Source organism: Balearica regulorum, chromosome 1 (genome assembly GCF_011004875.1).
Source record: "Balearica regulorum gibbericeps isolate bBalReg1 chromosome 1, bBalReg1.pri, whole genome shotgun sequence".
NCBI lineage: Eukaryota > Metazoa > Chordata > Aves > Gruiformes > Gruidae > Balearica > Balearica regulorum.
The window spans coordinates 146,663,240-146,675,796 of record NC_046184.1 but is presented as its reverse complement, the minus strand read 5'-3'; the positions used below and the strand labels follow the sequence as shown (position 1 = coordinate 146,675,796).

The window sequence follows — 12,557 nt, the reverse complement described above, 5'->3', positions numbered from 1 at the left end:
AAGACCTACTTCTGCATGTTTCTTAACAAAATAATAAATTTGCAGGGTTTAGTATCCCCTAGGTACTTAAACTTTCATGAATCTAGGTACTTCCAACAGATAGATTGCAACAGAGAGGGATTTGGTGTGCAATTTTGAACTTTGGAATCGCGATTTATCTTCAAAATATGTTTTAGGCCCCTAGATGACTTCCTGGATTTCAACTGTACTTTTTTGGACATTACTTTATTTCCGTTTCAAAAATTCACCTTTCATGGATCTTAAGGAAACATAATGGCCTAATTTATTTCATATTTAAAAATTCGTGAGATATTCCAATACAAATCTACTTTATTGTCCTCCTTAGTTTTGAACAGATATATTCCAAGTTAATTAACATTTAGCTTTTATGTCCTTTTCTGTCCTGTTAGATCCATTTTAGAAGGACATTGAGACCTATTCTGCAATATAACAAAAAAAGTTAAAATACAGACATTCAAAAGTTACTTTAAAGTATTAAATGGCTATTTATTTTAATTAGATATCTGCTCCATCTTGATTTTGAAGAATACATTTATCCATTTTACATTGAAGTATCATTCATTACAAAAGTTCTGTTTCAGTGAATGAATTCTCTCATTTTTGCACATGCAGGTTATTTTACAAACAGAAGCTGAAATAAAGCAAGGGAAGTCACCTTCAGGGCTTGATACCTTTATTAAGACATTGGAAGAGGACAGAGACTACTATAAATGTGAGGCTGAGAATTTGCCGAAGGTATTTAGAAACACATTTTCAAGTCCTAAGCGAACCTCTACTTGTGGCAGCGTGTCAAAAAATTTTTTATCCATCCAGGTGAGCTTGGGAAAACACTTTGGAAGGGGAGGAATGCATTTTTTAAAATATTGGTTTGTCTTATGCTAAACTACCAAAGCCATAATTACCAGGAAGAAAAACTAATAGATTATAAACAGAAGGATGTATAAGATGGGAGTGGGCCAATAATGTGAACTTTAATACTGCTCTACAGCACATGCATGTATATCACTTTAAGTGGTTACTGACAACTGCTTACGTTTAACGTGATTGTCAGTACCATTTGTGATAGGCATTTGCTGCTCAAAATAAATGTGTATTTTAGAAAATGGTATGTATATCTTGTCTCTAATACTAAGAAATATATTTGTACAGTCTTGACTATGTAGAGGTTACTAAGCTTGAAGGCATATTAAATCTTTCATAGAAATTTTCAAACCAGATATAATAAGAAAGTGTACCAAGTTTTGTTTCTCTACTTCAACCTTATATCCTTATTCTTTAAGGGAGTGAGTTCGGATCCAGAAGTTCTGAAAATATTGAAAGAACGTGAAGAACTTAAGTCAACGCTGAAAAAATATGAGCGCCGTGTGGCAGAAATTCAGGGTAACTTCAAAGTTTTAACAGCTGAGAGAGACAAAATTGTCAATCTTTATGAACAGGTAATTTTATTTATATTTGTATGATTAATTAAAATAAGGTGATGTGCAAGAAAAAAATCCTATTTTTGGTTTAGTGTGAAAAAGAAAAAATGCAAATCATTTGTTTAAAAAATAGGAAAAGTTATGGAAGATGTGTGATTTGAGTCTGCCAGTTAAATACAAGTTTGTAAGTGCTGTCCTGAGTCAAGAATGCTTTCCTGAATCAAAGAATATATGCACAAATCATTACTACTTCTTTTATATTACAGAGTTTCTGGGATACTTTGCATTACCAGCCATATGCCACAGTAATATATTACACTATCTATTCCATATTTCTGTTATGCCGCTGTTTTTAAAAACAGGCACAGGAAGAGATTTCCCAGCTTCGTCAGAAAGTTATCAAATGCCCCAGGACTCGTAAAAGTATTGTGACAGCTCAAGCTATGTTAAGGCATGTGGAGACAGAAAGGGATACAGCACTGTTGGATTTCCGAAGGATGACTACAGAACGTGATAGCCTCAGGGAGCAGTTAAAGGTTTGATTCTGCCCCCAGCCCAAGGTTATTTTAACATGAAAACTACTTAGTAGTGTAATTAAGGTTGCTAAAGGTTTTTATTCTAATCCTGAGAGTTAATTGCATTGCACATCTGTGGTGAGTTCAGACTTGTTCTATATGTGATTTTGTTGTTGTTGGTTGATACAGGTTTCCCAAGAGACTGCGTTTAATGAAAAGGCTCATTTGGAACAGAGAATTGAAGAGCTAGAAACTACTATTCAAAATGTAAGGGAAAATAATTATTTATGGAATTGTAAATGTAATACAGGATTAACCATGAACAACCTGACTGCTTTCTATCAGGAAACAACAGGCTGAGAGTAGTGGATGTCATTTACCAAGACTACAGCAAGGCTTTTGACACTGTTACCCAAAGTGTTCTTGTATCCAGGTTAGGATATTATGGTCTGGATGGTTGGGCTGCTAGGTGGGGAAAAATTTGATTGTATGGTGAATCTTATCAGGTAGCAGTTAATGGGTCGTACTTGGCCTGGAGAGTGTTAACATGGAGCACCACAGGGGTTTGTTCTGAAGCCTGTCCTGTTTAGCATCTTTACTAGTGACCTGAAGGAGGCAACAGAATGTGTGCTCATAAAGTTTGCAGATAATACCAAATCAGGGAAAACTGTTAATATACTGAAGAGCAGGGTTATCATCCACAGGGACTAAGACAGGTAGGAAGAATGGGCAACAGGAACCTTATGAACTCCAACAAGGATGAATGCCAATTCTTGGATTTGGGAAGAAGAGCCACTGGCACCAATAAAAGTTAGGGACCAATGGCTTTGGGAGCAGCTACGCTGAAAAGGCACTGGAGGCCCTGGTGTACAGCAAGCTGTACATAAGCCAGCAGTGGGCTGTGGCGGCAAAGGCGGCCAAGAGCGTGCTAGGCTGTGTGAACAGGATACAGCCAATAGCTCAAGGGACGTGACTGTCCCCTTTTATTGAGCACTCCTTAGACCACATCTGGAATACCGCGTCCAGTTTTGCCACTGTGGTACGAGAAAGACATTGTTAAACTGGAGCAAGTTTAATGGAGGGCTCCCATGATACTTGGGGCTGGAATACTTCCTCTGTGAGAGGAGGCTGGTGGAACTGGGCTTGTTCCACCTGGAGTAGAGGTGACTTAAGGGGCACCTAAGTCCTACCTGCCAGTACTCATCAAGAAGTCAGAAACAGCCTCTTCACAGTAGTGCATGGTGGAAGGATGAGTAACAATGGGCATCAGTTGAAATGAGAAGGGTTCAGGCTGAATGCATGTCCCATGAGGACAGTCGAGCAGTCTCTGGCCTTGGAGGTTTTTCAAGACTGGACTGGACAAAGCCTTGAGCAACTTTACCTCAGGCCCTGCTTTGAGCAGGAGTTTAGACTAGAGACCTGGAGTCCATTCCACTGTGAATTATCTTATGATTGTATATTGTTAAGACCTGATGCTTCAAAATCAAATGTAATTGTACTGTTCTGGCAAGTCCTATTTAATATGGTTTAAGTTACTTGTCTGTGCAATTATTTGCTAACATATGGCGCTAAAATAGAAAATGAAGACATAATTAAAGTGAATATAAGTTACGTATATTTACAGTCTTGGTAAAACTTGATTTTTAAGTAGATTAACATTGATTTCTGTAGCGTATCTTTCTTCTAGATTTTGTGGTTATAAATTCTGGTTCATTTTCTTTTTCCCCCTTCAGCATTTTAAATCTTACCAAGTTTATAAGTATAGTTCCAAGGATTATAATATTAAACTGAGTACATCTGTGATGAAGAATACACTGTAGGCTTAAATAGCTCTGAGTACTCGGAGCGGTAAATTAACTTTAATCACACGTTTGACATATGATGTTTTATGTACATCATCTTATTTCTTCAGTTCATTTGATACCCTCTGAGGGCTATACATAAATATGAAATTTATGGTACTGGTTTTGAAAAATACTGCGTACTAGAGGTTTACTGACTTGCTCTTCAGCGGTCTGACTTTTGATTATAGTAACACAGAAATTAGTACTGAAAGAATCAGTAAATGAGCAGAAGCATAAGGTGAGAATTTTTTACCTTAAAAGAGTTGTTTCAAATAATTTAGAAAGGATAGTTCTTTAAATGTTAAATGCAAGCATTTTAATAATGAAACAGCTTTCTTTATACTGGAGATTTCAAACTAGTTTTGTTGGAGTCTGTGCAAGAGTTTCTAGACCCGTTTTTTGTTCTAGGTCCAGGTGTAAAGGCCTCATGGTGGTAACTTGGTGATATAGTGCTTTATGCAAATGTTTTACAGCGATTTCTGTACCCAGTTGTCGGCATACCTATCGAACTTAGTAGAGGCCTAAATCCACCTTTGGTAGTGTTGTATCCCAAACAGTGGTTTCTCCCTTCATACACTCATAATAACGTTTTCTGTTATGTTATTTTGCACTGAAAACTTTTAATGTTGATCAATGCCAAACATTTTTGCCCTTGGGCATAATTACCAGCCTAAAATTTTAATAAATGAAAATATTCCCAGAGATCTGAAAGACCAGAAATTCATTGTTCCTCAAAGGAAGCAAAAATCACATTTCGGCTCTTTGTGAACTACCTTCAGTAGACTTGGAGTCAGGCCCTGAGTAAATGAGGTACTCAGACACTTCTCCTTCAGTAAAAGATTTGTGCTAAAAACAGAGTATAATTTGAATTAATAAGAGAAATTCTATGAATAAATCAGCTTTTTTCAGCTTTTTATGTTTAATTATATTTATAGTTAGATAGTGAACGGTTAGAACAGATGTCCAAAGTGAGGCTAATGAAAGACACCATTGATTCTCTGGAAATTGAGCTGAAAAGATTGGCAAGAAGAGCACTGGACTCTGAAACTGAGCTGAGCCGACAAGAAGCTGAATATGTTTCACTTAGGTAAGTAAAAGTATATAATTGCATTAATTTGATGAGGGATGTCAGCCTATGTTCATTGGTTTTCATAACTGTTATATAGCTGAAAGGGAAAGGAAGTTGATAGTTGTTCTTATGAGCCATCCTTCTTTTTGGAATTAAATTGTTTTCCTCATTGCTTATTTATATGTAAATGTTCTTGGCTTGTTGATATTACAATATGCTGAGAACCATCTTCAGTGAAAAAGTAAAATTCACTCTGACGTAGAGTTAGGAGCTTTCTATTGAAGCTGCAGCGATTGATGTTTTTTGGTGAATTGTGTATGAATTAATTCTTTTTTTAATTTTTTTTGGTTCTTTTTGTAGAGGCAAGCAAACACACATAAACTAATGAGTGTCACGTGTAGTTAATTTCAAACATCCTTTTCCTAGTCTTAGAGCTTTTTCATGAGAGGAAATAAAACTGAAGTCTTGCATAGGGTTTATAGCCTGCTGCTCAGCTGGAGTTCCCAGTCATGTTCAGAAGCATGTAGTGGGACTTGACTCAATCGAAGCCTTTATGGAAGAAAGCATAGGTCAGTGAGTGCAAGATAAAAAAGGATAATTTACTGACTGGAGGGGAAGATCAAGCACGTGTGAAGTTTCTGCGGAAAGATAAGAACTAGATCACAGACTGAACCAGGCTACAGAGCGAACAGACTGCAAGAGAAGATACTGTCACTTTTCCTCTTGTATTTCCTTAAATATAATTCAGTTAGGGAAACACTCTCCTAAACCTATGTATCCTTACAAGTGACTGGTGTAGTCGACACATGGGTGTTGTAGGGTTTTTTGTTAGATTTTGATTGGTGGGAATGCTGGATGCTAGCATGCAATATTGTGCTCGCACACAATACCTTTCTAAGGATACTGTGATTTCTAAACCAAAATGAACTCCTTTGCAAATCCTGTCCTGAGTTACTGCTGCTTTATAATAAGTTGTCAGATTTATGAATGCTGTAAAAATTGAGTAGTTGAAGGTTAGTTGCTGCTACTAAAATATCTTTTTCTTCCCCCATCCCCCCCAAGCCAGGCTGATAGTTGTGCTCAGTTTCAGAATAATTAATATTACTACATGATTTGAATTTTGACTTGGATATAGCTTGAGATAGGTCAAGCATTGCAATGTATGCCCTAAATGATGATTTGTATTTTAATAATTTTTGAGAAGTTTTTATGTCCACTTGTAAAGAATTATTCTTACTTTTCTGCAATTCTTTACAGGAGTATTCAGACTTTAATATCCAGAGATTAAGGCTAACATTAATAAAATATCCCAAATAGTCTAAAATATACAGAAGAATCTTACTTTTTCTTAACTTTTGCAATTTTAGTGACATTTCAAAAAGAAAAAAAAACCCACCTTCTGAATTCTCCTTTTTAATGCTTCTGCTTTTCCAGTTTATTGAAAGAAAAGACAGAACAGAGTCTTTCAGAGACTCAGCAAAGCCTTATTAAGAAAAAATATGAAATGCAACTTACCGAGGAGAAAATCGTGCTTTTGGATGAAAAAATTGGTGAGTGACAGATACAGATTTTGTAATAAAATTCAGTGGGCTAATTACTATATTACCACTTTTTTCTTATGGGTTGAAAGAAAAAATGTTGAATGAAATAAATCTACTTTTGACGGTTTAACATTTCAAGTGCAAAACATCTGTTTTCTTTCATTATTGAAAGGCTTTTGCATTTTAAAATTATGTAATAAAGCTCTTGAAAGTAAGTTTCAGTGACATTACATACTGTCAGCTGAACAATGTGTGTTGGTACTGATGTGCAGTGTCTGAGCATATCAGTTATATTTATGATCCACTAAGGTGGTGGCAGCACCTCTTAGCATCATAAGATGATGATGATAGAATCAAGAAAAGATCCTTTATACTATATATCCTATACTATATATTGCATCTTTTTTATATTATGGGAGTAAAGGCAGTAGATACAGGAATTATTATTCCTGTAGTGCCAAGGAATATGTTGTGTTAGAAGTCTTTTTTTATTTTCCATAGACGGAGTTGACATAATCTGTTCTCAAACGCAGTGCTGAATTTGTGAAGGGAAAATAAAGCTAATGGCATCTAATGTTAGAGCTGCCTTACGCTATTAAAACAGCGTTGTTTTCTGTTACTTCCAAATTTCAAACCCTGGTTGTTTGGCTTTAAATATTTCATTCGAGATGAACGTTTCACTCGAATAGGTATTTCATTCAAAGTTTAACACCTTAGACAAAGCATTAAAAGATTAAGTTAAGCTACTGTCCTGGTTTCAGCTGAGAGGATTGATTTTCTTCATAGTAGCTAGTGTGAGGATACATTTTGGATTTGTGCTGGAGACAGCATTGATAATATAGGGATGTTTTTGTTCTATGGACTTATTGTTGAGCAGTGTTCACACGGGGCCAAGGCCTTTTCTGCTTCTTGCACTGCCCTGCCAGCGGGATGGCTGGGGGTGCACAAGAAGTTGGGAGGAGACACAGACAGGACAGGTGACCCAAACTGACCAAAGGGATATTCCATACTATATGACATCATGCTCAGTTTATAAGGAGCTTGGGGGAAGAGAGAGGGGGGGCGGTGTTCGGAGTGATGGCGTTTGTCTTCCCAAGTAACCGTTACGTGTGACGGAGCCCTGCTTTCCTGGAGATGGCTGAACACCTGCCTGCCCATGGGAAGTGGTGAATGAATTCCTTGTTTTGCTTTGCTTGCGCGCGGCTTTTGCTTTACCTGTTAAACTGCCTTTATCTCAACCCACGAGTTTTCTCACTTTAACTTTTCCAATTCTCTTCCCCATCCCGATGGGGAGGGAGTGAACGAGCGGCTGCGTGGTGCTCAGCTGCCAGCTGGGGTAAAACCACGACAGCTACTCTTGAGAAGGCTAGAGAAAAAGATGTTTTATCCATATTAAAATCTTCATATTTTATTCAGAAAGTCCTATATGACTGGTACAGTAAAGTAGGGACTTAATATTTGATAGGCATGTCAGTCTGTGTGTTGTTGCATGCTTTTGATCATTCCCAGGATATGTGACCAAATTAAGCATATTTTAAGCCTCAAAAAAAAAAAAAAAAAATCATGAGGTTGTAGCCAGGTGGATGTTGGTCTCTTCTCCCAAGTAATAAGTGATAGGACAAGAGGAAATGACCTGAAGTTGCACCAGGGAAGGTTTAGGTTGGGTATTACGAAAAATTTCTTCACCGAAAGGGTTGTCAATCACTGGAACAGGCTGCCCGGGGAAGCGGCTGAGTCCCCATCCCTGGAGGTATTCAAAACATGTGTAGATGTGGTGCTTAGGGACATGGTTTAATGGTTGGACTTGGCAGTGTTAGGTTAATGGTTGGACTCGATGATCTTAAAGGTCTTTTCCAACCAAAATGATTCTATGATTCTGTATAAGGATTGATTCTCTGACCATTTAAAGGTAAATGTAGTGTGTAACACTTTATTAGCTGAATGAAGATAGGGAGAGACATCTTTTAGAATTTCATTTTGTAGTGGGTAGATTGCTTTTTTCATTATTATCTTTGCAATGTTTAATGGTGTTGAATTTTATAAATGCATTACTCATTCACTTTTACATAAAGTTCATTTAATAGAAATAGGATTTCAGAAAAAGTGGCTAATCAATCTCTTTTATTTCATCAGACTACACGCTGTAGTCTACGTATTACTGCTGTCTATTGTAATTCTGCGTAAGCCTTTATTGTTACAATACCCAAGAAAGTTTTTTCTAATGATCTAAACATTTGCTGTTTAAAGATAGATTTGTTTTGAGCCAAGTAATTTAAGGCCCTGATCCAAGGAAGAATGCAGTTCTGTAAGTATTACTCAGATTATTTATATGTTCCGAAAAGGTACATGCTTCAGTGTTTTCTTGAAGGGGAACTTTTGCCATGTTCTCTTATGGTTTAGAAGTGTATCAAAAGAATTTTTATTTCAAATGGGTTGAACTACTAAAAAATGAGACCTTTCTGCTTGTGTACAGATAACTTTTCAAGACAAAGTCTTGTACAACAAGAGGAGATCTATGCTTTGAAAGAAACAATTGCACAACTTGATAAAGAGAAGGCAACTTTGCAAGACTGTGTGGAAGAAGGAAGTGAGAAGATTGCTGCTTTTGAGGAAAGCCTGGCAATTAAAGTATGTTCTAAGACATAAATAGTGACATAGTCACAAAAGATAAATAGGGAAAGGATCTGCTGGATCAGCACACCTATCTTATGTTCGTATCTGCAACAGTGCCAGGCGCTGACCTAGTTCTGCTTCAGTTTCAAGGCAACAATAAAACTCATAGAATCATGAAATGGTTTGGGCTGGAAGGGGCCTTAAAGATCACCTAGTTCCAACCCCCCTGCCATGGGCAGGGACACCCTCCACTAGACCAGGTTGCTCAAAGCCGCATCCAGCCTGGCCATGAACACTTCAAAGGAGGGGGCCTCCACAGCTTCTCTAGGAAACCTGTTCCAGTGTCTCATTGCCCTCACAGTGAAGAATTTGTTCCTAATATCTAATCTAGATCTACTGTCCTTCAACTTAAAACCATCACCCCTTGTCCTATCACTACCTGACCTTTTAAACAGTACCTGTCCAACTTTCCTGTAGGCCCCTTCAGGTACTGGAAGGCTGCTATAAGGTCTCCCTGAAGCCTTCTCTTCTCCAGGCTGAACAGCCCCAACTGTTTAGTGTGGAGAAGACTGAGAGAGGATCTTATAAAGGCTTATAAGTACCTAAAGGGTGGATGTCTAGAAGAAGGATCTAGACTCTTCTCAGTGGGGCCCAGTGACAGAACAAGGGGCAATGGGCACAAACTGGAAAACAGGAAGTTCCATCTGAACATGAGAAAAAACTTCGTCATTCTGAGGGTGACAGAGCACTGGAACAGAGAGGCTGTGGAGTCTCCTTCTCTGGAGATATTAAAAACCTGCCTGGACACAATCCTGTGCAACATGCTTTAGGTGATCCTACTCTAGCAGGGGGGTTAGACTAGATGATCTCTAGAGGTCCCTCCCAACCCCTGCTGTTCTGTGAATCTATACCTTTATTTGCCAAATTAGATTATCAGAATTTTCAGCTTTAAACAGTACATGATGAAATGTGGAACACCACAATCCATTTTGCATTAAATATTTAAATTAACCAGCTAGCTGAATAAAAGGAAAATATAAATAATCTTATTTAATTTTTTTTTCCATTTATACTGAGGAGTGGTGAGAGGTTTATTTTAATTTTGTGTTCCTTTTCAAGGAGAAAATAATATCAGATTTCAAGATGCTGGTTTCTGAGTTGGAGCGTTCCACAAAGTAAGGATAAAATGTAAAGATCATTATTAAATTGTGATTAATTTATAACATTATCTCAAAAATGGAATCATAAGATGTGCTAATGTATAGATTTTTTTACTCTATTCAATATTAAAGTTTTGATTTGTTTCATGACTTGCAAACTTAACCACTGGAAAAGCTATCATTTGTATTAGGTTGGGCAGTATTGTCATACCTGAAGTATTTGTTGTTTGCCGCATAGAAAATCTGCTGAAGCACTCTGTATCTGTGAGAAAGATATCACCACTTTGCATCAACAGCTACAAGAAACCACCAAAGAACTTGCACAGACTAACAAGAACAAAGAATCATTAGCTCAGGAGAATGACAGGTTACAAGAGCATCTTTATAATATTAAGCAAGAAAATCAGGTATATTTGTACAGAGAACCCTTGAATAAAAAGGAAAACTGTATTTTTCAAGTACTGCATAGAATTATTGGGCCCTCATCTGAAGTGAATCTGCAAACTACTTTTTAAGCTTGCTTTTCAAACTTGCATATTGCTCAGCTCGCTTGTATATTCTTATGTAATGGTTTGGGTGTTTTTCTGGGGGAAGAGCTAATTAATGTTTCCAATCTTCATGTAAAAACACTGTGGCAGTTATAACTATTGCTTATATGGAAAAGTACTGTAAAGGAGGCAGCGAGTATTTCTCACACCGTGTTGTGACTGGCCCAGAGCACATACAAGCTTATGAATTTGACTTGCTGATAATTTAACACAGTATGCATTTTAATAAGGTTCAAAATTTTATTAATAGTATTGTATTTATTTACATTCCCTTTAAAGTGGCCTTTGGTTAAAAAAAATGCTGGAAATACTTGGTTAGAATACAACACTATCTACTGTGTTATTTATCTGTGTGCAGTTACTAATGAAAGTAGTTAAAATACTTTAAAGTGTCATCCCATACATGCACAATGTTCATGCATCAATGTATCTTCCAAGCAGCTAGAAATTAAGCTTAATACCTGTAGTAGTTCATCACTGTGTAATGTTCTGGTTTTTCATCTTTTTGTTCAACTTCTTGCCTTCATTTAGATTTTCTAATACTTGCTCTTGCTTCTCTGCACTTATTCTGCTGCTTAGGATGTCTTTGTCTTTGAAAATACTTTCTGCTCACCTGCCTTTCTCTTCGTCTAGAAGTGCTACCCTGTTTTGATGGAGCAGATTAACCTCACCTGATTTTAGCTGTATACAAGTTTTCAGGCATTAAGGGTCCCTTTTACGTGAAGAAAAGTCCTCCAGAAGGAGATTCATCCCATCCCAGTTTTTAAAGTGATTAATTTTACCTGTCTTTCTCCCTTCATTATAGAGGAAATGTAGCTAACTTGATCAGATCAGGTGCCTAATTCTGCACTGCAAAAATTAGGTGAGACAACTCCCATGCTAAACAGCTCTTCTCTCAAACATACCAATATTTTCTCTTTAGCACTCTCTTTGAGTATGCTAGAAAAGTTGCTTTAACCACCAAAGGTAGTTTCTAGTGAGTGTCACTAGAAACATGGATTGCTGGAAGAAATTGCTTTAGGGAATCACTATTCTGAACCTTCTATCAGAATCCCAGGTGTTACTGATGTGGTCAGCTGGTACAAAACACAGCCTCCTGTTGCTTCTAGCTACTTTCAAAAGCTTCATCGTTTTCTTTGCAATGCCTGAATGCTTGTAGGAGCAGTTAGAAACAAAAAGTCTTAGCCTCACAGGATCAACTACTTTTTAATGGGCTTGCCTCTATAATATGTAATGGTTCCTCTAGGTTCTTCCATTACTTTAGGTGATATTCAAAGTATTTAAATTCACATTTCCTTTTCTTCAGTTTGGCTTACTGGAAAAGTTCACAGAACCTTTCTCAGCAATTCACAGCCTTTTCACAATAGGAAGAATTTCTCCATAGCCTACTTGCTCCCCTCTCCACTCACCCCTCCATCTTACCCACACACACACATACTGGTTCTTACAGCTGAGTGTTCTCATAATAATTTTGTAAGGAAGGAAAAGTTTCTGAACAGGGCAGTTCAAGAAAGCCTTTCTGCAGGTTCTCTTCTTCACTCTGTTCTGTTTCTCAAGCAATAGTTGCCAGAATTGTGTCCATTCTCCTAATGTGGCTTTATTTCTCCTGATTAGGAGGTAACCACTTAATTAATTAATTCAATTGTTAGCTGTCCTCTGCTTTTTTCAAATGTGGGCTTTTAAGAGACTGTAACATGTAAAAAAAGAGGGAACTGTCTCTGAGCCCTGCTCCTTAAATGGGGCAGGCTACTTTGTTATGACCACCTAGCTGCTAAATAAACCATCTGTCTTTTTCTTCTTAACTACTACATTCTTTTATTGATATTTT

At 37.2% G+C, this 12,557-nt stretch overlaps 1 protein-coding gene across 1 annotated transcript in view; it reads left to right on the top strand.

The window, feature by feature from the left end:
• LOC104636596 (CRACD-like protein) overlaps positions 1-12,557 on the top strand; it is a 111,704-nt gene that overhangs the window by 11,802 nt on the left and 87,345 nt on the right. Inside the window, exons 4-12 of the mRNA XM_075762715.1 lie at positions 634-756; positions 1,302-1,457; positions 1,802-1,975; positions 2,144-2,221; positions 4,734-4,885; positions 6,302-6,417; positions 8,882-9,036; positions 10,141-10,196; positions 10,420-10,588. Coding sequence (XP_075618830.1) covers positions 634-756; positions 1,302-1,457; positions 1,802-1,975; positions 2,144-2,221; positions 4,734-4,885; positions 6,302-6,417; positions 8,882-9,036; positions 10,141-10,196; positions 10,420-10,588 — 1,179 coding nt within the window. The remainder of the gene's footprint in view (positions 1-633; positions 757-1,301; positions 1,458-1,801; positions 1,976-2,143; positions 2,222-4,733; positions 4,886-6,301; positions 6,418-8,881; positions 9,037-10,140; positions 10,197-10,419; positions 10,589-12,557) is intronic.